General features: G+C 39.6%; 2 protein-coding genes across 2 annotated transcripts in view; one reads left to right on the top strand and one right to left on the bottom strand.

The window, feature by feature from the left end:
- Positions 1-292: 292 nt before the first annotated feature.
- Positions 293-3,524, bottom strand: exosc2 (exosome component 2). Its single transcript, XM_077542355.1, has 9 exons — positions 3,376-3,524; positions 3,018-3,119; positions 2,899-2,944; positions 2,731-2,820; positions 2,412-2,477; positions 2,263-2,331; positions 2,021-2,197; positions 1,000-1,128; positions 293-558 (listed from the first exon to the last, which is right to left on the bottom strand). The coding sequence occupies exons 1-9, from the start codon at positions 3,495-3,497 to the stop codon at positions 478-480; spliced, it is 882 nt and encodes a 293-aa protein (XP_077398481.1). The 5' UTR covers positions 3,498-3,524; the 3' UTR covers positions 293-477.
- Positions 3,525-4,662: 1,138 nt separating this feature from the next.
- ric1 (RIC1 homolog, RAB6A GEF complex partner 1) overlaps positions 4,663-21,285 on the top strand; it is a 32,585-nt gene continuing 15,962 nt past the window's right edge. Inside the window, exons 1-6 of the mRNA XM_077542240.1 lie at positions 4,663-5,270; positions 8,242-8,349; positions 17,301-17,380; positions 17,601-17,708; positions 19,713-19,858; positions 20,635-20,771. Coding sequence (XP_077398366.1) covers positions 5,130-5,270; positions 8,242-8,349; positions 17,301-17,380; positions 17,601-17,708; positions 19,713-19,858; positions 20,635-20,771 — 720 coding nt within the window. The 5' untranslated portion in view covers positions 4,663-5,129. The remainder of the gene's footprint in view (positions 5,271-8,241; positions 8,350-17,300; positions 17,381-17,600; positions 17,709-19,712; positions 19,859-20,634; positions 20,772-21,285) is intronic.

The raw sequence follows: 21,285 nt of genomic DNA, 5'->3' as shown, positions 1-21,285 counted from the left end.
AAATTTCTCAAGTCGACATCAGAAAGAGGAAGTTGTCGGCATGTCGGGGCTTTGGGGGTCCCGATTTACGCACAGTTTCGAGGTTACGAACGGCGTGAGAATTTTTCTCTCCTCCCCTTAGTGGTTTTCAGAAGTGGAAAAAGCACTAAAACTCTACTGTTATGAGAAGGAGATTTTTTTTTTGGGGGGGGTACAAACTTTTAAAAGTAAACTATATATTTCTACCATTTTAAAAACTTTGCAATACAGTAAAAAGGAAAAAAGATGGATGCAAGGAACCCCTGCAAAACCATGAGTGTCCAAAATACCTAAATTTAATATGGTCCTTACTGAAAATCATGACATTTTGTTGCATTTTTTTTTTATTACAAAAGCACAATTGTAATAGTTTTACAAAGAGCATACAAAATGAGAAAGGTTTGTAAAGTTGATTTGGTCAGCGTGTGACTCAGCGCCGGCTGTTTAATGACTCTCGATTTAACCTTCCTGTTCAATAAGCTTCTGTTGTGTCAGCATTACAATCTCCTCCATCACTTCTGGTTTCAGAATGTCTTTAACCTAAAGAGACCACACATACAAACACACACATAGCATTATCACACTTGTGCATCAAAGAAGAATTGTTTTTAAACGTGCTCTAAAAAAAAAATTGTAGCCTGTCATATCAGAATCCTTTATCAGAGATTTATTTAACCATTAATTAACTAGAGGTCAGAGCTCATAAGATGGAGATTTGACTTTTATAATTTGCGTATAAATACAGTGGAATGTCGATTAGAACAAAGTTATATTTGTCATTTTTAAATGGTGCAAAGTTAAAAACAAATACTGTACAATTGTTACTTGTATACAAATACAGTGGAACCTCAATCGCAACTTGTTAAATTTAACTTATTTTTAACACTATTATGCAGAGGCACAATCATGCAGCCACATCCACCACGAGTGCGACGCCACTGCTAACCAAGTCGAAACCCTTTGCGTCTCCCTGCTTCCTACCTGGTGTTGTAGTGAAGATTCATAGCAGTAGAGAACACTGGTGTCGAACAGGAGGACCTTGTGCGCTGCCAAAGCCAACAGGCAGTTCCTTAACCTGGAAATCACCTCGCGGTCAGACAGGCTGATAGGCTGTGAGGAGGTAGGGGAGACAAATAAAAACTTGAACAATTGAAAACAGACTGATTCACATGGATCTTACTCAGGGGTGGGCACACTTTTGTGCTCAAAGCCATATTTTATTTTTTTTAAATGGACAGATGGGCCAGATCAATAGTTTTCTCTCAATAACAAAATAATAAATTTTCCTGTTTAAATATTATTTATTATCTTAATTTTTAACTCAACCGTATTTAAACAACACTTTAAAAAAAGAGCCACAGCTGCAACTAGATGCTGTACATGAATAAAAATCTAACATAAAACACAATAAAAAATAAAACATTCCTTTTTGAATGACAAATATCTCTTTACAAACAAAAACTGCGCCTCTGCTGTGTTTTAAGAAGACCAAACTGTCGGTCATTAGCCACCTGCTGTTCCGCCAGTGGCCTGTTGGTGGTATCAATGTGTATCAAGTTGTGGTAACATTCCCGGGAGGAGAAAGACTGATGTAATGTATTAAATTAATTATTACATAATTTAGATTTTAAAAAAGTAAAATATGTGGATAATTGTTTCACTAATATATATATATGTTATTTTTATTTTTTTAGTTCTACCCCGCCTATGGCCCAAGACACCTGGGATAGGCTCCAGCATGCCAACGACCCTGAGGATAAGCGGCTCAGATGTAAAATAAAAAAATAATACATCTATTATTTACAATAAATTATTAATGAAAAAGTCATTAAAAAAAATTATTAAATACGTTTTAATCAACCAATTTTAGGGGGCAAACACATACAGAACACATTATGGCAAAAAGATTACACACCACAATTTAGATCATGAAACAGATCACTAACCTTTTGAATTTTTTTTTTGGTAAAAATATTTTATCTGTAATTCAACAATGTCTAACCTCGAGGCTGGTGTAGAAGCCCCCAGCCTCCTCATCCTGCTGTCCGGGTGTGGGATACAGCCACACAAAGCCGTTATTACCCAGGATGATGGAGGCGCCGCATGGAAGATTGTGGAAATGAGTTTTTTGTCTTTTGATGAGAGATGGCGAAAGCTGGACCAGTACTCCCTGGCCAAGCTGTGATCAAGGACACAATCAGAACCACATTTAAACTTTAAACCCAATTTTGCAGTTCAACTTACTTTGCCGTACTTTAAGCTACGAGTGTGAAGCGACAAGGCGCCATCTGAGAAGACCGACTGCACCTCTGCCTGAAAACACAGAGGCGAGAAAAATTATAGGTGAAATATAAAACGATCAACAAATGTTGGGAAATAAGAAGGAAGAATACACTGATGAGGTCGCCTTCAAGGAGATATTCTCTCATCGTGAGCTCGTCTTCTGCTGATCTCCTCCTCTGGAAGATGACAGAAAAATAGTAAGTCTTTTGAACAACACATCTGTGGCACGTGTCAAACATCTGTTCATTACTAGCTATCCATCATAAAATTTAGAGCTCGACCGATGTTTTGGGAGGGGCCGATGCCAATATCCGATACGGTGGGTATAATTTGATATATTTTATATTGTCTGATAACTGATATATTAGCTGATGAAATTAGAATACAGACAAGTCAAAACGTGTTTGTGGCTTTTTTTTTTTTTTTTACCAGCTCTCCTCCAGGCAGGTTCACAGAAGACAACAAGAGGACAGAGTCAAGTCGGGAGTTTGTCTCCACCTTCCACCGCTTCTGTTGTACCTATACAAAAATATGATAAACTTAAATAGGGTAATTGTAGGGCATTACATGGGAGCCGTAAGGAGTAAGAGATAATACCTCTGTGATTCTGCCAACCACAACATCACCAACCTCTCCGTTAAACCTGCAATCCAATAGAAATCCATAATAGTTTTTTTAAAATAGATCTTAGCGCCGATTTTACTCCTAAAGTTTACCTGGTCTTGAGTGGTCTCACACAGATTAGTTTGTCCACTCGCTGAACTTCTCCGGCCACAGACGCTGTCAGTTTCTCCTCATCCACATAAGTACCGTGGCCCCTGGGGACCAATAACCAAATGGTCAGTGATTATCACAAGTCAGATGTAAGGCCATCACGTAACGGAAATTGCAATCAATGATCTGATCGACTCGGTGGGTTACGTGCACATGAAGCCTAGAGAAATTAACCCTAATAAAAACACACCGATTGAAAGCCTAAAGGTTGTTTGATTATTCACCTTTAAAAAATCGGGTTACAATTTATTTACACGGCGCAGACAGCAGGCTTAATATCTAACGATCACAAAAACGTACCTCATGAAACCAGAATCTGACGTGATCACATCGCCAGGCACGACCAAATCTCTTCTATCTCCAGTGGAAAAGGAATGAGAGATTAGTTTTCTAATGGTTGGTAATCTCATGTCAGCCGCCATGCTGCTTTACAGTGACAATTTCCTTATTCGTCGTTTTGTTTCCTGTTGTGGAGGTGACATTTTTACGGAGGTCGCCATCTATCGTAATAATCAAAAACTGCAATTTTTTTTTTTACATTCAGTGGAAATCCAGCATGATGAAAATATAATATATACGCAAATAGCTATTTAAATAATAATTACATTTAAGACTATTGCACATAAGTAAAAAAATATAAAAAATAAATTGAAAACATACAGCTCTGAAAAAATTAATGCAAATGTATTAGAATTAAAAATAGCATTGAACTAAACTAACAAAATGGACTGTGCCGGATTTTATTATTATTATTATTATTATTATTATTATTATTATTATTATTATTATTATTATTATTATTATTATTATTATTATTTTAACTTTAACAAACAGTAACTAAGTTTATGGCGTTTTGAGCCATTTGCCTACCACTAGAGGAAGTGAACCACTTAGTGGTACCCGTCGTCATCATAAAAAGTTTTAAATCACCAGATAATATTGTCATATTTTAAGCATCTTTATTTAATTCCTTCAATGTAATTGTTTATTTCATATTAAACGTTTGTAAAAGATACACAGTTTAACTTAAATAAAGAAAAAAATATAACTCTACACTGCAAAAAAATTATCTTAAATGCACTGTTACACTATTATTCGCAAGGGATAGGCATTGGGTTGTCACAAATAGCGAATATTCACAAATGACGAGGAATAAATAGACGGCCACTTAAAACTCGTTAAAAAAATAACTTCATTATTGCCTATAGATGCCACAAGAGGGTGGCACAGCACTACACGAAGCTCCTCAACTAATTGAAGCATAATTTTTTTTTAGCTTTAAAAAAAAAAAGATACCACAAGATGGTGTTAAAGCAATACTGTACTTTTATATTATACAGCACTGTTCTGAGCACAAAAACACTGGGAAAAAGCTAGTTTTCAGCGAAAGGATAGGTTCCACACCCCCAAAAAAATCTGTGCAAGATTTCCCGTTGTTCCACGTGCGTGTTTTTTTTTTTTTGTTGCATTAGCCATGATTTTTTTTAGTTTTTGCACAAGTCGCACGCCTCATAGAACAGACGAAAATGAAAAGAACGACGGCCACTGGGCGTCAGTGTTGACAAACCGATACAACGTGGCGCCGCTGTGTCCAATCAGCGTCGATTAAAAGATGGCGTCGGTGAGAAGGCACCGAGGAGCGAGAGCGGAGCGCCGTACGGTCAGTAAACACCACTGGAACCGACTCAGTGGCCATTGAGACAAAAGGCTGTACTTGACGTTCATCGCCTCACGTACACCTGGAAGAGATCCTCGGGGCTGCGGGTGTGTCTGCCCCTGGTTCGATCGCTCTTATTTTCGGCCTCGGGGAGAGCTAGTTAGCGTCAAGTTGAGAACGCTCGGCTAGCCCGGGCTAGCCGAGTAGCTTCATCGGCTCGCTGGATTGTTCTCGTGGAAGGTTCATGGACCCACAGCGGCAACAAAAACATTTGCTGTATTTCTAACATGTTTTTCGTTTGTTTTCTCACTTGATGACCCGATATGTGTGAAGTGGATTAAAAAGTACACATTCGTGGTGGAGTAGGGGGAAAAAAAAAGGTGGCCAGTTGGCCGTCATGTATTTCCTCACTGGCTGGCCACGGAGGCTCCTATGCCCGCTGAGGAGCGCGGAGGAGCCCTTCCACATCCAGCCCAGCTCGCAGCGCTTCTACTTTGCCCTGCTTTCCGAGACGCAGCTCAGCATCTGGTTCAGCCGGGTAAGCGAACAGCACCATGCATTACACTGGTAGCATGTTTTTAATCACTGTAAACGCATGCATGTACAGTATTAGGCTTGTTTGCATTAACACTGGTGAGGAATGTAAAGGTATTCTTCCAGGTAAAAGTATTTTGTTGTAACGCATATACTGTCATTTACAAAGAAATTAGCGACCTTGTCTGCGCAACTGAACCCGCAGCGAACCATTATAGTGCACCTGAATAATGTTTTCTGTCCATGGCCAACTTTCTCTAGGGATCTTAGAACACTAGCCTGCAATGGTGCTTCAAGCAGCAGTAACTGCAATAGTAAACACGGGGTTGGATTCTTGCTGACGGTGATGTCAATCAAAACTGAACTCAGCTTTTATGGCTGGCCCCATTTCCAATTCAATGCATATATTCGATTTCTCTCGATTGTCTTTTGAAGCATATCTTTTATTGTTTACATTTGACGTGTAAACAAAAGACCTTCTACAAATATTAAGGATAATTCCCGCATGATAACTAGCAAAGCTATGGGGACTAAAAATGCATGGAGGACATGACCACTTAGTGCCTTTTATTCCGCCAAGCAAATTTGGTACAGTCAACAATGGGTCAGAGTTGTTTCTTTCATTCGCACCGCGGACGTGACCATGCTTTTTTTCCGCTCGGTCTTCCCTCACAAGCATTGTTGCTGTGTCAAGTACAAAGGACAGATGTGACTAACACATCTGCTCAGTCCATTGTGCTGGATGAGCTCAGCCACTTTCCCCGCTCGGATCCCTTTGGAGGCAGGTTCGAAACAAACTAGAGATTTGGTCTGAAGTTAGTGCATTTTTGTGTACATTTATTTAAGTATATTTCAATCGTGTTCACTTTTAAGTACAATACATTTACACAAATCGATATGAGCTATTTGAGCATTTTTAAAGGTGCAATTTTCCGTTACTCTTTTCTCCCTGTGTTCCCTAAGCACATATTTTGTTCTTACACAAGTTCATTGCGTACCATTTGTAAACTTTAAAAAAGAAAAAAAGAGGACCCTCTGTACCTGCTGAAAAGGGCCTAAATAAATATTGAAAAACATTCAGGTATTAAAGATTAAACTGAACTGTACTTTAAAAAAAAAACTAAAAAAAACTTACTCTCGTGGTCAGGAATTGTTTGCCAACTTTTCCACTCGCATTTTACTCGATCATTATGTTGTCAATAATTCCCTCAATTTGACTTTGTTTTCCAGTCCCGATTCATAGTGAGCGTCTTTCTGCAATGTCTCTTCAGTTTTAAATCCCCTTATTAGTCCTGAAGCACAGCCAGCCCACAGTCAGTTCTTTCCAGGCGTAATTACTAATCCATGTCGCACAGTAGCTTAGCCGCGTTCGGGGGAAGCAACGACGTAGCGTGGCATTATTGAGATATGCTTTGAGATACAAGACCCCCCCCCCCCCAAAAAAGGAAAAACAGCACTCCATAATGTTATACTTTACAAAAAATATACACAGTAATGATGTAATTAAATTAAATTAAAGGAAACATTTGCTCGCAAGTCAAAGTTAAAAAAAAAATCAGTCAAACGACACCTTGTATTTTGATAAAACCGTGCAGGCGACGCGTGTAATAGTTTTTTATTGCCGCAATGCAAAATAGGGCGAGATGTTAATGAGCCGTGTGTGTGCAGATATCGCTGACATTATTAAGCTTTAAAGCCAAGCCAAAGCCTTCTCTGCTTCCAGTCCAATGTTACTTGATATTTCTCGCCGTTTGGAACCAAAATTGTGTCGGTATTCAGTGTTGAAGAACAAAAAAAGATGGCAGGACCATATATTTATTTACTCTGTTTGCAGCCAAATCAGTGCCTGCTTTAACCCTGGAGAACCCAAGAACCCTTTTCTTCTTTGGAAAATTAGGAATTATACATTAAATGACTGCTATAAGTTCACTGAACACCAAAATATATGTTTTTTTTTTCAATTTTAACCCTTTTAACCTGATTTAGGATTAGGGCGAAATTTGACCCTTTTGGGATTTAGGGGTATCATTTCGAAAAATCTGAATAACAAAAACAGTCAGTAAACTATTTAGAATTTAAGAAAATAATCAATCAAATACACAGCTACATTGAACAATATCATTTTTTTGTTTTATTTGTTGCATTTTAGAACCGGATTTTGAATGTACAAACACACTTTGGCCAATGGAAACAAGAACACGGACAAAATCACTGCTGGAAAAAAAAAGGTCTTTGCAATTTGAGTAGCAGAAATTATAGGGGTCAAATTTGACCCCGTGGGTTCTCCAGTGTTTAAACCAGTGGTGTCCAAACTCGGTCCTCGGGGGCCGGTAGTCCCGCAGGTTTTGGATATTTCTCTCCTCCAACACAGCTGAAGCTCATCAGCAAGCTCTACTAAGCCTGATAACAATCCTGTTGATTGAAACAGGTGCGTTGGAGCAGGGAAACCTCCAAAACCTGCGGGACTACCGGCCCCCGAGGACCGAGTTTGGACACCACTGGTTTAAACTAAAGCTGCTAAAAAAAAAAAAAATCCTGACACATAGTCTAATTGATGTAACTGATTTATATTCAAAAGCCCTACAGTAAGATAATGCATTTCATTTAAAGATGGCAGCAAGTCAACTTCCACAGTGGATGGCAGCCATTTGACGTCAGTGCATGTGTGGAATGTGTCTTGCCGGCAGCCAGACGTTACAAGTCAATCAGTACAAACAGAAAGTTACAGTACAAGCAATACCATGTCAGTGTTTACGCTCCAATTCCAACCCGTTGCTCACCCCGAGTCTGAATTAAGAGCTGTAAATTATTACCAATGAGCCTTCAATGTTTGCCGTGCGAATGTTAATATCGTTGCGTGTTTGTAAGAGGTTGCCAACGTTTTTAGTTCTGTCAAGGCACGCATGTGTACGCTCCTGCACATGATTTTTAAAGCACTTTTTTTTTTTCTTCTTCTCCCCCGTTCTCACGCGCAGCCCAGTGTTTTGATTGCGAGCTACATCGAGTCTGCTAAGGCGGTGGCACAGTTTGGATTCTACCAGCAGGCCGAATGGAAACCGGACGACTCCATGATAGCGGTGGTGGTGAGTGAAGACTACAGCAAACCCTTTTTACGCCGCTTGTCCTTTTTATTATTATTATTTTTTAATTTATCGCTAGAGAATTGTGTCAAAATGGAGTGCACTATTCATGCAACCAGCGGAAGCGCTGATTAATAAATTTCAAAAGAACGTTAGCGTTAGCGGGGGTTACACACTGATCATGGGGCCCAATTTGAGCATTTTTCATCTCTTCCGGTTGTCAGCTGTCTTTTCAAAATTTTCCTGAGCTGTTATTGTCTAGTGTGGCATCTCTTATGAGTGATTATTTACTTATTGATTAAAAAAAATCAGCGTCAATACAATAGGCATACATGGGAACTTGACCCGATCCCACTTTTCAGTTTTTTATTTCTTAAAAAAGTTGAAAATATCAAACAAATTGTTGGTGTTGATTCTTCGCACACACAAAAAAAAAAAAAACATTTTGTGTCTTTACGTTTGAAGCCTGAAATGTGTAAATTCATAGACACATACACAGAAGCTTTCATCAAGTGACTGAAGAAGAAATGCGTTGTCAGGGCTTCTCAAACAAGGCGCTGACTCAACGGAGCAATAATTTGTCACACGTCGCCACAGGGCCCATAAAAGCATGATCGCTTTTGAAGTTCCGAGCCTTTCAATCAATAGTGCTCATTTGTCTGGTCTTAAGCAGCCCTTGCCTAATATTACCATCCAGGAGTTACCGGTAGTTAACAATAGAAATTTAAAGTGCAATTGGAGCTGGTAAATACTCAACAGTAGCCCGTAAACGTGCTAAATGGTAGTAAATAGTCCGCAACCGTGTCTTTGATGGATTGTGGGAACGTGTCAGTGACTCACTTGTGTTTGTTATCTACCATGTCACTATTGTGTCCAATTTTGTTGTAGTATCTCTCCCTCTAATTTAATCAAAGTGAAACAGTTGAGTGACATCACTTCTTTACACGGCAGCGTTGGCGTGGATATGCTTCTTTAAAAAAGACTGAACTTTACACTCTGTTTTCTTGAAAGTGCAAAGCAAGTCAACGTTTGTATGTATTGCCTAGAAGGGTCTGTACAAATATTGACTGGAATTTTAAATTAACTCTTTGACTGCCAAAAACGTTATATAACGTTTAGAAAAATCATATGGAGGAGTGCCAAAGACGTTAAAAGACGTTTTTTTAAAACAGAGGTGAAACTAACCATTTTCTATTGTTGATTACTGAAAAACGGAATAAGGTAGAAACAAACTTTTTTTTCTGATGAAAGATGAGAGTCCAATCTTTCATTTGGTAGTATGTGTGTTTCCATAGTCCAAACACATAATTTTCTGTGGACCTTGAAAGATCAGTCAAAAATGCTTAAATCGGCTGGCACCCACGGCATCCCTTTTCTGAAAACGTCTGGCAGTCAAAGAGTTAACTGCTGCATTTATATAGGTTGCCATAGAAAACACACAAAGTGTGGATCCCCTGCACTGTAATTCCAAGGTTGCGTTGTCCAAAGTGGTTACCATTTGCAAAGAATGTGAACGGCAATTAAACAGTGAATCAATCAACGCTTAGCATCCAAAGGGTTCCGACCCTGCGTCTGTCTCTCTGTTGACCCTGCCGGCCCTTTTTCTTGCCTTACTTGCGGGATAAAACACACGTGAGTGGATGCTGTGAATGTGTCTTGAGGAAGAAGGTCAGGCCCATTTCCAGCACAGCACAGCACAGCCCTGCCCGGCCAAAAACAACAGGAGGCAGCGGCGGCTGGAGTTTAAAAATACCAGGCAACGCTCGCTCGACCGGCCATTATTGTGAGCGCGGCGTTTCGGGGGGGGGGGGGGGGGGGGGGACGCCTTCAGGCAATTCCTTTCGCAAATTGCCCCCAAACATTCGTCCGGGCTCAAGCTTGGAATGACATTATTTTTATTTTGGTTCTCGCGGGGTCACTGAGGACACTGTGAGCTCACGTCATAGGCCTCGAGCCGAAACTGAGGGATTGGCAGGCTGATTATGTGAAGATAGAATAGCAAAATGGTGACATTTTATACCCAGGGAGCCTAATTGCCATTGCTGTAGAGTCATTTAAAAATGGATATACTTTCACTGTACAGTATATACATAAAAAAAATGAGTTCTTGTTCTCACATTCCGACCAGCTGTTTTCCAGATGTTTTCTAGCTGTCCGCACCCTGTGCAGACCTAAAATTTAACGCAGTCCTCCACCGAAACCCTTTACTAATTCCGCTTATATCTTATGTTTATTCATCTGTTTGAGAATCCAACACATTTGAAGAGGTGGATTTGTTTATGTGGCATGAAGTCAAGAAACGACGTAGTACCAGGAACTACGCAAAGTATATTTTCTGGCTGTACATCCTGTTTTTCGGCCCCAATGTTCCTTCTGGGTTATTATCCAGTCACGCAGAGTTACTCTAGAGCCTTTTTCACCCGCATTTTTCTCAGCCAACGAAGCATCTTCTGCATTTCCCGCACTCAAAGGAGCCTATATTATGGGAAATTGGGCCATACAGAGGATGATTCCAGTGTATCGCCAAGAAAGCAATGGTAGCTTGCATTAAAAGCAGACACAAAGGATCCTTTTGTTTTCAACAATTTTGAAGTTGCAAACGAAGATTATGTATAGAAGGAGGCACAGTGAGTTTTCACTTTACTTACTTACTCATCAGGTTATTAAAGTGTGTGTTTGTTCGAATGTTTATTTGACTAAACTACCAGTTTAGCATTTGCTAGCGCTGCAATAGCGTCCAAATTCAGAATCAGTCAACAACCTGTTTAATTTTTAGGTTTGGTTCGAGGAATTTTATTTCACACTTAGCAAGAGGACTATAGCTCAAGACAAAAAAAATAAAAAATAATCGCCCAAGTTGACAGCCTGTGTCTGAAAAAGTTCACTGGTCTCAGTTTTCACAGTAGGTGCCTGTAAAGGTGTCCATTTTAATGTGGCTGTTTAGCTTTGGAGGATTTATGAAATTGTAGTTGTTGCTTCAAATTCATAAGGCCCATCCAAGACACCAGCTAAACTTTTATTGCTTGTTGGCTTGTTTAAGTGTTGACCTTTGACTTAGTTGGGGAAGTGGGAGGGCTCTACTTTGGATTTCAACAATCTCCAAAAGCTTCTTTGTATCATGAGCTTGTAGCGTGGTGTTTTATAGTCGAGCACTTTTGTTCCTGCTCCCTTAATGGACCCCCTTGTGCCCAGTCCATATTTGTGGGCACGTAACTCAGGCCGATCTTCCCCCCCTGTGTCGTCTTTGTGTCTAATTCCACTAAGAGCCATCATTATAGACTTTAGCCTATCGGGCTCCATGGACGATTCGCATTCACTGTCCGGCTTAGACAGCCCTGGCAGGACTTACTCTGCAGTTCCAAGTGCTCAATTGTGATAGACCAACATGTTGTTTTTTTTCCAAGGCCGATACGGATACCGACTATTAGTAGTCAAGGAGACCGATAACAATATTTCAAGCCAATATTCATTTGCGGTCAAATAGAAAATATTAGCGTCAAAATAAAAAAGACAGCTTTCCAGGGTCATTAGCATGTGTTAAGCTAAATTACAAACTAAGCTAGTAAATAGTTCCCTAAAGTTTTCTAATTTCTTTTTTTTTGTTATTCTTTTTTTTTTTAAAGTGTAGGGTGTGTCAGCCTCATTTTTTTTCATAAAGTGGAAATTTAAATTAATCCATAAATGAAAAGTTCCCTATATCAGAGTGACAAATGCATGCGAATGTAGCTGATTTGGGGTTTTCGTCGGGGTTCATAAAAGTTTTCAAAAGATCTTCGCAGACCGTGAAAAACTATGTTCGAAATGTCTTTGCGACAAATAAAAACTGTGAACATCTTACAAATCCTGATGAAAACCCTAAATTCGCTACGTTCGCAAAGCATTCACCGCTCACTAAGATACCAGCTTCGGCCTACAGATTCGTAAAAAGACCGATGCCAATATTTGTCAAAACGCCAAACATCGGCCCGGCCGATAATCGGCCTATCCCTACAATTCACATTTAAAGCCTGTATCAGATTTTGTACATTCCAAATAATACATATCCCAAATTGCTGTGCGACTGGAACACATGAAACAACCCACGTGCTCAAACATTATTTTGCTCATCTAATAATGGACGCACCTCAGATGTAGCATGTTACACCATAATTCATCTTGTGTGCACCTCAACTTTTATGGCCTGCACTGTACATTCATTTGAGATGTAGTTTTTAAACGTTTATTTGTGGTGGTGTTTTAGTGCAGATGCTTGGCCCGTGTGTATACACCACCATCCGGTGTATCTTGAGCTATATCCGCTCTCTGTTTACACTGCACTCCATTGGCAGATGCCTGATATGTCCACATCCACATTTGGACGAGGGCCTGATTCGAATCTGAAGATTTCTGGTTCCCTGCTTTTATTTTTATTTTTTTTATTTACGCTGCCGTGAAGCAACTCCAAATTCTGTCACATGGGAGCAACACACAGGAAGTGTGTCAATTGAACCATGCAGCTTAAATCCAGCCTGAGATGTAAATGACAATTTTTTTAGGGGGCGGGGGATACACCGATACCACTTTTTTTTCAGACACAGTGCGAGTCCAGTAGTTTATTTTTCAAAATCGGTTCAGCCCTACTTATAACTCATATTACCGCACACCTGTTAGACTTTTGATTGTGGTGGTTTATGAGTTCTCGCCATGTTGGGTAAAGATGACCCGACAGCTGTGTGCTACTTGACATCCTGTAGTTGCAAGCAAACATCTGCACTCCTCGCAAGCTGGTGTTGTTAAACATCCACATGGCAGCGACTGGCCGGGGCTTCTGTTTGTCTGCCTGTGCGAGTGAGTAAGCGGTCGCCTATTTGGAAACCTTCCCATGCAGTAACTGAAGTCTATGGCTTTGCACGTCCATAGATTGTGCGTGTTGTCCTCTGGGGCCTGTTCAAACATGCAAAAGAGGGTTTGGTGCGTCGTCACTTTTCTGCTGACCTTTTACCGCTCGTTCTGCTTACGAGCCCCAGCTAGCGGAGTGGCAGCCTGATCTCCATTTTGTTTTGTTTGTTTATAGCGGTCAGCATTAAATGTGACCTTGTGACGCTGTTTTTGAACTGGAATCGGAGCTGTTTCTTGTCATCCCCCCCCCCCCACATTATTTTACATCTTTATCAAAGTGCTGCCAGACTCCCTTGTGTGTGCTTAATGGGTCCTCGGCAGAATGGCAACCACTTCCTGTTTGAGAATATCTGCACGTGTGAAACCGGGATGATGTTTGAAGAGTTTGTTATTATGTATAACGGCTCTCAATTGTGGCCTGTTACTCCATGCCTGTTTTTATACAAAAATGTGCATACTTTTGAACAGATTTGTAAACACAGTGATGCCTTGAGATACAAGGGACCCGGCTAATTTTTTTTTTACTGTCAAGCTAAATATACAACAAAGAGACTTACATGTTGCATATTTGAAAACCAATTTGCTGCTCGCGTAATGTTAACACGGAATGGCAAACTCCATTGAAGTTTGAACTAAGTTCCCTCCCCCAATTTTCGTTCTGCACTTAAGTTTCTCACCTCCTGTAATTGATACACTTTGAAGTGTAGCAGCTGTCTGGGAAAAGGGGTCTCACCAAAACTTTTCTTCTTTGAGGTAGTGGTCCCCTCCTCCCCGTGCAGATTACAGACTGCAGATTTAAAGAAAGTCAGAGTCCCCCACCCAAAACATTAGTTACATGAGTGCATTGTTTGGATTAATGTTTCCCTCAGGAAATGACGGAAATAATCCATTCATGTGTCAGACTGTGGCCATCATGAAACCTTTGTTTACATTTTGACATTATTCACATTCATGCAAATAACCCTGTTATTGTTAAAGTAAAACAGTTCCAACTTCAATAACACAAGCACCAATTGGAAGTGTTGCTTTTTTTTTTTAAAACAATTTTAATTGCCACACACTTGCAAAAAATATGTTAATCACTGCGAAACATAAAAAACACCAAAACACTGCCTTAACTTTGAATTGAAGTTGAATTTATACTTATGTGGTTAATCCTAGTTCCCTCCTTATGGTCAAAGTCAGCAATAAGCCGATTATCAGTCTGAAATAAAAAATTTGATCCTAAATGATTATCTTGTAGTGTCTTGGGAGTATTTTTTCCCCTCTTCAAACCGATCAGAAATAGTTTGGACAGAGACGTTTCTTCTTTTCATTTTTCTTTTTTGTATTTCCGGCAGTCTGGAATTGCCTGTGGTGCCATACTGCCTCTCACAGGTCAGTATCGGTACTACAACAGACATTGGTATGTGTGGTCTTTCCCGCATCGGTCATCTTGAGTATTGCACACACTATTAGCTAGAGCATGTGAGGGCTCCCATATTTTAAATATCAGTCAAGGCTCGACCTGACACAACTGAACTGGACAATCCTGAATAAAATAGTCATCGAATCACACGCTTACACACACACACACAGTGAATAGCAGTTAAGTTATGTTTAACCACGGCGGGCCCAAGATGTAAAAAGCTCAGGCACTTGAGTTTTTTTCAGCTTCTACTTTACAGATGTCAAGGACCTCGCCAATCCCCAGAACTTTTTTTTTTCTTCCAGGTTTTTGGATCTACTTGGTAGGAAGAAGTTCTGCCGCCAGCTGTGTGTTGTTTACTGAAGTTCATATGTATGAAAAAGCATATGATTTTTGGTCAAGGTCAGCAGTTCCGAAGCAATGTTTCCTTGAATTAAAAAGGGGAACTTTTTTTTTTTTTTTTTTGTGGATGCATTCATGTCAGCCGTGTCACCGTACAGCGAGAGCTAGTAATGTTTTATGACAGGCATGGAGCTCACAATGCTGCTTTTTACACCATTGATGGAAAATCCACAAAACCACTTGCTGTGGTTGACGTAATCTGGTGACAAAAAGACCCCGTCGGTCGCACACACAGTCGTCGTCTCTTCAAGCCTCGACTCTGCCCCGAGGGGGTTCTTTTTCCAAAAGGACATTCAGTGTGTGATTTCAGCTGCTTAGCTTTTGCTTAGCTTTTTCTATCCTGGTAAACAGGAGCCTGTGAGACAGAAACATTCAGTTATTTGGTTTGGAGCTCACCAGTCTTGATTGTTTTTGCAGACCTCAGTTTTGAGGTCTTTGGTCACGTGTCAGGCCAAGGCTGTGGTGCTCCTCCCGTTTCAGCTTTTGTACGCTTGCTTGCGTTTACCCTCCTCTCGCTGCTCTTGGTTTTATCTTGTCTGTAGTCATGTTCGGGTGCTCTACCAGAAGTTCTGTCGTCGCTTTGGAAAATTCCGGCGGCGACAGTTGCTATAGAATACCGCAAGCCTCTTGAGCTAAACAACCTCATGTAGTGAAAAAAAATACAACCCCGCTTTATTAGATTTTGTGGTTCTAGGCTAGAGCCACACTTCTACTGAGCAGTAACGTGTGGTTCAGTTCAATTGGTACACATTTGAAAAGTACATTAGATAACTTATAACAACAACAGAGTTCTGTTTCTATGCTGGTGACATAATCAGAATTCGTACCTATGCTAACTTAGCAGTAAAGAAAACATTTCTGTGGCATAAGTATTATACGATCAAAAGAAAATCTACAGTAGATTGTTCTTATTTGTTCAAATAACAAGCCTGGGCCATTTGTTAGAACAGTTTATTGAATTCAGCCTGACAGATTCCACCTCAGCTCTGCAGCCTGGTAAAGACGTCTATAGTTAATTGCAGTGGCCTTGTGTTACCTACTGCCTGTTATTGTTCCCGCAAGGTTAAAATGGAGGCAGGAGACGTGCGATTGGTCTATCTCTGTGGTGGCTTGGGTGATTCATTAAGTCTCTTTTAATAATACAGGCGTTGGTCATTGTTAGGCGGTGCAGTATTGCTTAGAACAGGTTCAGGTTCATGTTTCAAACATTAAGTCTGTCACGTCATTTTGTTGTCAAAGTCCTTGTCATACTACGGCTAAATGGTCAGTTTTAAAGGTTGTGTTGATATCAAGTATGTTTTCAAAGCAGTATGCAACTCTGAACTCGTCGCCTGATGTGGAGATAGTAAACATGGTTTGTGTATTGTGGCGCTTGTGTGGTTGTTATCAGTTATAACTAGAAGATACAGGGAGCAATTTCAATGTGAAACACCTCCAAATACTGATAAAAAAAAAACTGATCCACGGTACACTTGTACGTTTCAAGGTCCCACGGCCAAGATTAAAAGAAGTCATGATATTTTATGATATTGATATTTCTATGGCTCATAATTCAAAAAGCCACACGATCTATTATGACGTTTTTTGTGCAGCATGAGCATAGCATAAAATTGGATCATTTTGAGAGCTCATGTGCAGTTAAAAAGAAATTTGACACCAACACCAGTTGCACCGATTGACATCAAATTGGTTGAACTTTTCTATCATAACACAACGCACGAAAAAGTCTTAAGGACCCCATGCCCCAAAGTTGAACAGAAAGTCCACCATTTTGGTTTGAAATGAGAATTTTTTTTGCTGAATTTGGGGGCTCATACTATGAATTCCTACTTTTGGAATTGGCCCAAATGAGCCCCAATCAGAAGCATGTATCCAAGACAGCTGGGCGACAAATTAAGAAGCTTTTCTGCATGACATCTAATATGGACAGAGCGTGGCACCAGTTTGATCATTTTGAGAATTCTAGTAAAAAAATAAAAAATATTTTTTTTTTTATGTCTTTCACACCATTTTTCCTGAATTCTGAAGTTTTTTTTCTTTGCCAGCTAATATGAACAAAGGATGATGATACTGATCAGGATTCGATTCATTCATAGCTGCTGTCCTGCAGCTTTAATTTCATTTACAGTATAGTTGTAGTTTCTTATTGCATATTGTGGTTTGGCCCTTTGACCTTTCTCGCTTATAGTCCGCCAATAATTAATTATGAAGCAGAATGTACTGATGCTACTTCACTATGACTGAACTTGTTTCTCTCCATTTTCAGACCGCCAAAGGCTACATCCTCTTGTTCTCTGTACTTGGTGGTGGGAATGACAAGTACCTCTACGAACCAATCTACCCAAAGTGAGTGCCTCTATTCACATTATATGAATATGCAAGTTTGGGACGCACAAAAAAAAAAAAAACATCCATTCTTGTTAGCCTCTTCTGTTGGCTTGGTGGGTTCACATTCCTACATGGCATACCAGCAGACGTTGGAACAAGTCGTGGCATGAATTGCACCTTCTTGTTGCATTTCTTTTTCTTCTTTACATCGGTGACGTGTTTGTATGTGTATGCTTAGGGGCAGCCCCCGTGTGAAGGTGACGCCAGGCTATAAGGAGGAGCAATGCGCCCCCGCGTTGTCGCTGGAGATAAAGAAGCCTGTCGATCTGGAGGCGCCCATCACCTGGTAGGATGCTGACTTTGTGACTTTGTTTAAGCATGAATGCTTATTGAACAATTTTGCAGATTAAAAAAAAAAAAAATCATTTTTTTCCCCCCCTGGAGAGCTCAGTATATTGTTCATTCGGTAATTTTACCGATTTGACATGTCATCATCATTGCTCTCCTTTTTTAAATTTATATATATATATATATATATAAAATACCCCCCCCCCCCCAAAAAAAAAAAAAATATATATATTTATATTTATTTATTTTTTTGGGGGGGTATTTTTTTTTTGTATGTAGGTGAACATGTGTATGTGCATGTGTGCATTCATTAGTTCACCTAAAACCTATATATAAAAAAAAAATCTTTAAAAAAAAATGTTCAGGGAGCTCCCAAGTATCACTACATCTTAAAAAGTTAAATGGAAACTGGAAACACATTTGTTTGTTTTAATGTCAAACAAAAACAAAAGGTTCAGAAGGTTCCCAGGGTCAGCAGCATCTCTTATAAAGTTAAATGAAAATTTAAATAAATAGTTCCCTGAGATTAAAATGGTTTAAGCTTGACCTTTTATCAGCCATCAGATTTTGAAAAAAGACCGATACCGATATTCGTCAAAACGCCAAATATCGGTTATCGGGCGATCCCTAATTATTATTTTATTTTTATTACATCGTTTACTCTGCTTAACTGCATTCACTACCTCCTCCTCCTCCATTGTTGCTGTTTGTTATCCCCATCATCTTGTGAAGGATGCGTTCAACGTAGCTTGGCTCTTGCCGTTTTTAATTATGCTGTTTTGAAGTGGACAACCTAATTATTGGCAAATGGAGTTGAGCAAAGATGGCGTGACAAAGCAGCTTTATTGTCTGAAGTATGCCCCCTTTTAGCCTCTGACTATTCAAGCTTTTCCGGTTGACCTATTATGTTGTAAAATATGTTAACAAGCTGGCTGGCGATCAACATAACAAATGTTGGGATAGCATTCCAGATTTTTGTAGTACAGTTTCTATGCTTGATCTATTTTTAACTCGACCACAATCTGGGGTTAAGTATGTGCTAGCACCGACAGCATTACTGATTTAAAAACAGGAGCATCTGTTCTGTCAGATACTGTACGTGTAAGAACAAAGCTGCTTGGTTTCTTTTGTTTACTCAACCTGATTTGTTCTTTTGCTGCCTCACGTAGGATGCATACTGTCAAATCCATAATTAAAATCCATAGGAAAGCAAATGTTGTTGTCAGTGTTTTCTCCAGCCTACCAAGCATCCTCTTTGTTTGCTGATGGACAAGAGCTGTCACTTCGACCCTCCTCAAGCTCTTTTTTGTTCATTGCACATTCATCGCCATCATCTCCTCCGCCGTATTCATTTGACAGCCGTTACGAGCCGTCACCGCGCCACTGACGATCGCTCTTTTAAGCGTTGCACTGGGGCAGCTTGCTTGCGCGGGCGTCGAGTGGGTGTGTTATTTTTTTATTTGTATTATTTTTTTGCTGAAACTAGCAAGAAAAAAAATCCCTCCCCCACGCAGTTGTCTTGGCACTGATGCGTAGTTGTTATGATCCTGTTCAGAAGACAATGAACCGCTTCACACGTACACACAGGGGCCTTTTTGTGCGGCGAAAAGAGGGTCGTGTGACACCAACCAGAGTTGAAATTTCTTATCACTTTTATAATGACCTAAATATGATGACCAGATAATGAGAGTATTACTAGAGATATGTAGACCGAAAACATTGCAAAAAGAGTTACATGTTTTAGGGGGAGAATATTGTTCTAAACGCAAACGGCGCTTTAAAAAAAAATTAATAATAATAAAGAAAAGGGGCAAAAATTGCCCGCCAAAAACATAATAATAATTGAGAATTAAAATAAAAAAAATCTGTGAATATACGAAACCGCAGGAGCCAAACTTTAAACCATTTCATCTCTAGTACCAACTGCAAAAGGTGAAAAAAAAAAAAAACACAATATTATTAATCATCTAATGAAATCATTTGTGCCTTGTCGTCCTGCTAGTCTGCAGTCCCTCCAGGAGGAGCTGCTGGTGTGCACCGCAGATGGCTACCTCCACGTGCTGCACTGGGACGGCCCGGGCGGCAACGGACGCAAGGCCATCGGCCTCACCACCGTCCCCTTCTCGCTTGACCTGCAATCTGCTCGAGGTGCGACTCGACCACACAGAATGCAACCATAAATATAGATAAATAATAACAATAAAATATAATATATTATAAATAAAAATATAGGTAAATATTTTTTTTAAATATTAATATTAATATATATAATATAAATATAATTAATTAAAAAAAATAAAATAATACTAAAAACAAATATATGTAATTGAATCTGGTTACATTCCTTCTAGTAAATATTTCATGAATATTTACTGTAGGTGGAGACATTTCTAACAAAATCATCCCTATTAGATTTAGAGCTGCCAGTGTTAGATATGTTTAACTCATTCACTGCCATTGACGGCTATAGACGTCAAAAATTCATTTGAAGTATTTCTATTAGTTTTTCATTTTTTCCACTTTTGTTAACAAGAGTGTGAAAACCTAGAATTTTTTTATTGTACATTTAGAAAATATATAAAATTTGTGATTAATCGTGAGTTAACTAATGAAGTCGTGCGATTAATTACAATTAAAAAATTTAGTTGCCTGTCGCCCCTAATTTTTTATCTTTTTTTTTTTTTTTAAATGAATTTATGGCAGTGAATGAGTTAATTATCTGGGCCCAGAAAGTTTGAAAACCATGGCACAAAATAAGTTACACAGAAGTGTGTGTGTGTGTGTGTGTGTGTGTGTGTGTGTGTGTGTGTGTGTGTGTGTGTGTGTGTGTGTGTGTGTGTGTGTGTGTGTGTGTGTGTGTGTGTGTGTGTGTGTGTGTGTGTGTGTGTGTGTGTGTGTGTGTGTGTGTGTGTGTGTGTGTGTAGGCGGCCCATCCCTGGACCTGGAAGGCGTTCATATCCGCTGCGTGGAGTACTGCGAGACGCTGGACGGCTTTGCCGTGGTGCTTAGCGATGGCCGCCTGGGCTTCATCACGCCGCTCAGCAGCACCATCACCGCGGACGTGAGAACGCTTGTACATATGACATACTCAAAGTGCCTGTTATGTATGCCGTTCAGATTTCTTAAATAGCTTTATACATACATTATAATTATACATAATTATAACCTTTTGTTTTTTCTAGCTGTTATGAACAGGCACCACTCCGGCATTACGTCTGGGTCTCGGTCTTCTATTGTTACAATCAGTTTTGTCATCACCTGAGTGGGGATTTTGTTCTAGATAGTTCCTCATACTTGACGATTTATTGCCAGACGCCAACTTCCAGTTCACCACTCGTCTCATCGGTCCATTTACTTGTCAACCTCTTTCAAACAATGCTATTGTTGTATGAGGTTGCTTTTCATGATTGTGCATGAGTCATTCCCAACCACTGTTGTGCCATGAGAAATGATTCAATTACCGGTACACTTAATCTGTGATTTTTTTTTTAAAAAATGTTCTTAACCAAAGATACATTCATTGTTATTTGTCTATGCCAGCAGCATTTAGTGACAGGCATAACAATTAAATACTC

This window comes from Vanacampus margaritifer, chromosome 14 (genome assembly GCF_051991255.1).
Source record: "Vanacampus margaritifer isolate UIUO_Vmar chromosome 14, RoL_Vmar_1.0, whole genome shotgun sequence".
NCBI classification, from domain to species: Eukaryota; Metazoa; Chordata; class Actinopteri; order Syngnathiformes; family Syngnathidae; genus Vanacampus; species Vanacampus margaritifer.
The sequence above is the reverse complement of the archived record's forward strand: the minus strand, read 5'-3'. Positions and strand labels throughout refer to the sequence as shown.

Coding starts and splice junctions, on each gene's coding strand:
- exosc2 (XM_077542355.1), bottom strand. CDS start 3,497: ATGGCGGCTGACATGAGATTACCAACCATTAGAAAACTAATCTCTCAT. Junction 2,945..3,017: donor GTGAGACCACTCAAGACCAG/GTAAACTTTAGG, acceptor ATTGGATTGCAG/GTTTAACGGAGAGGTTGGTG. Junction 2,332..2,411: donor TTGAAGGCGACCTCATCAGT/GTATTCTTCCTT, acceptor CTGTGTTTTCAG/GCAGAGGTGCAGTCGGTCTT.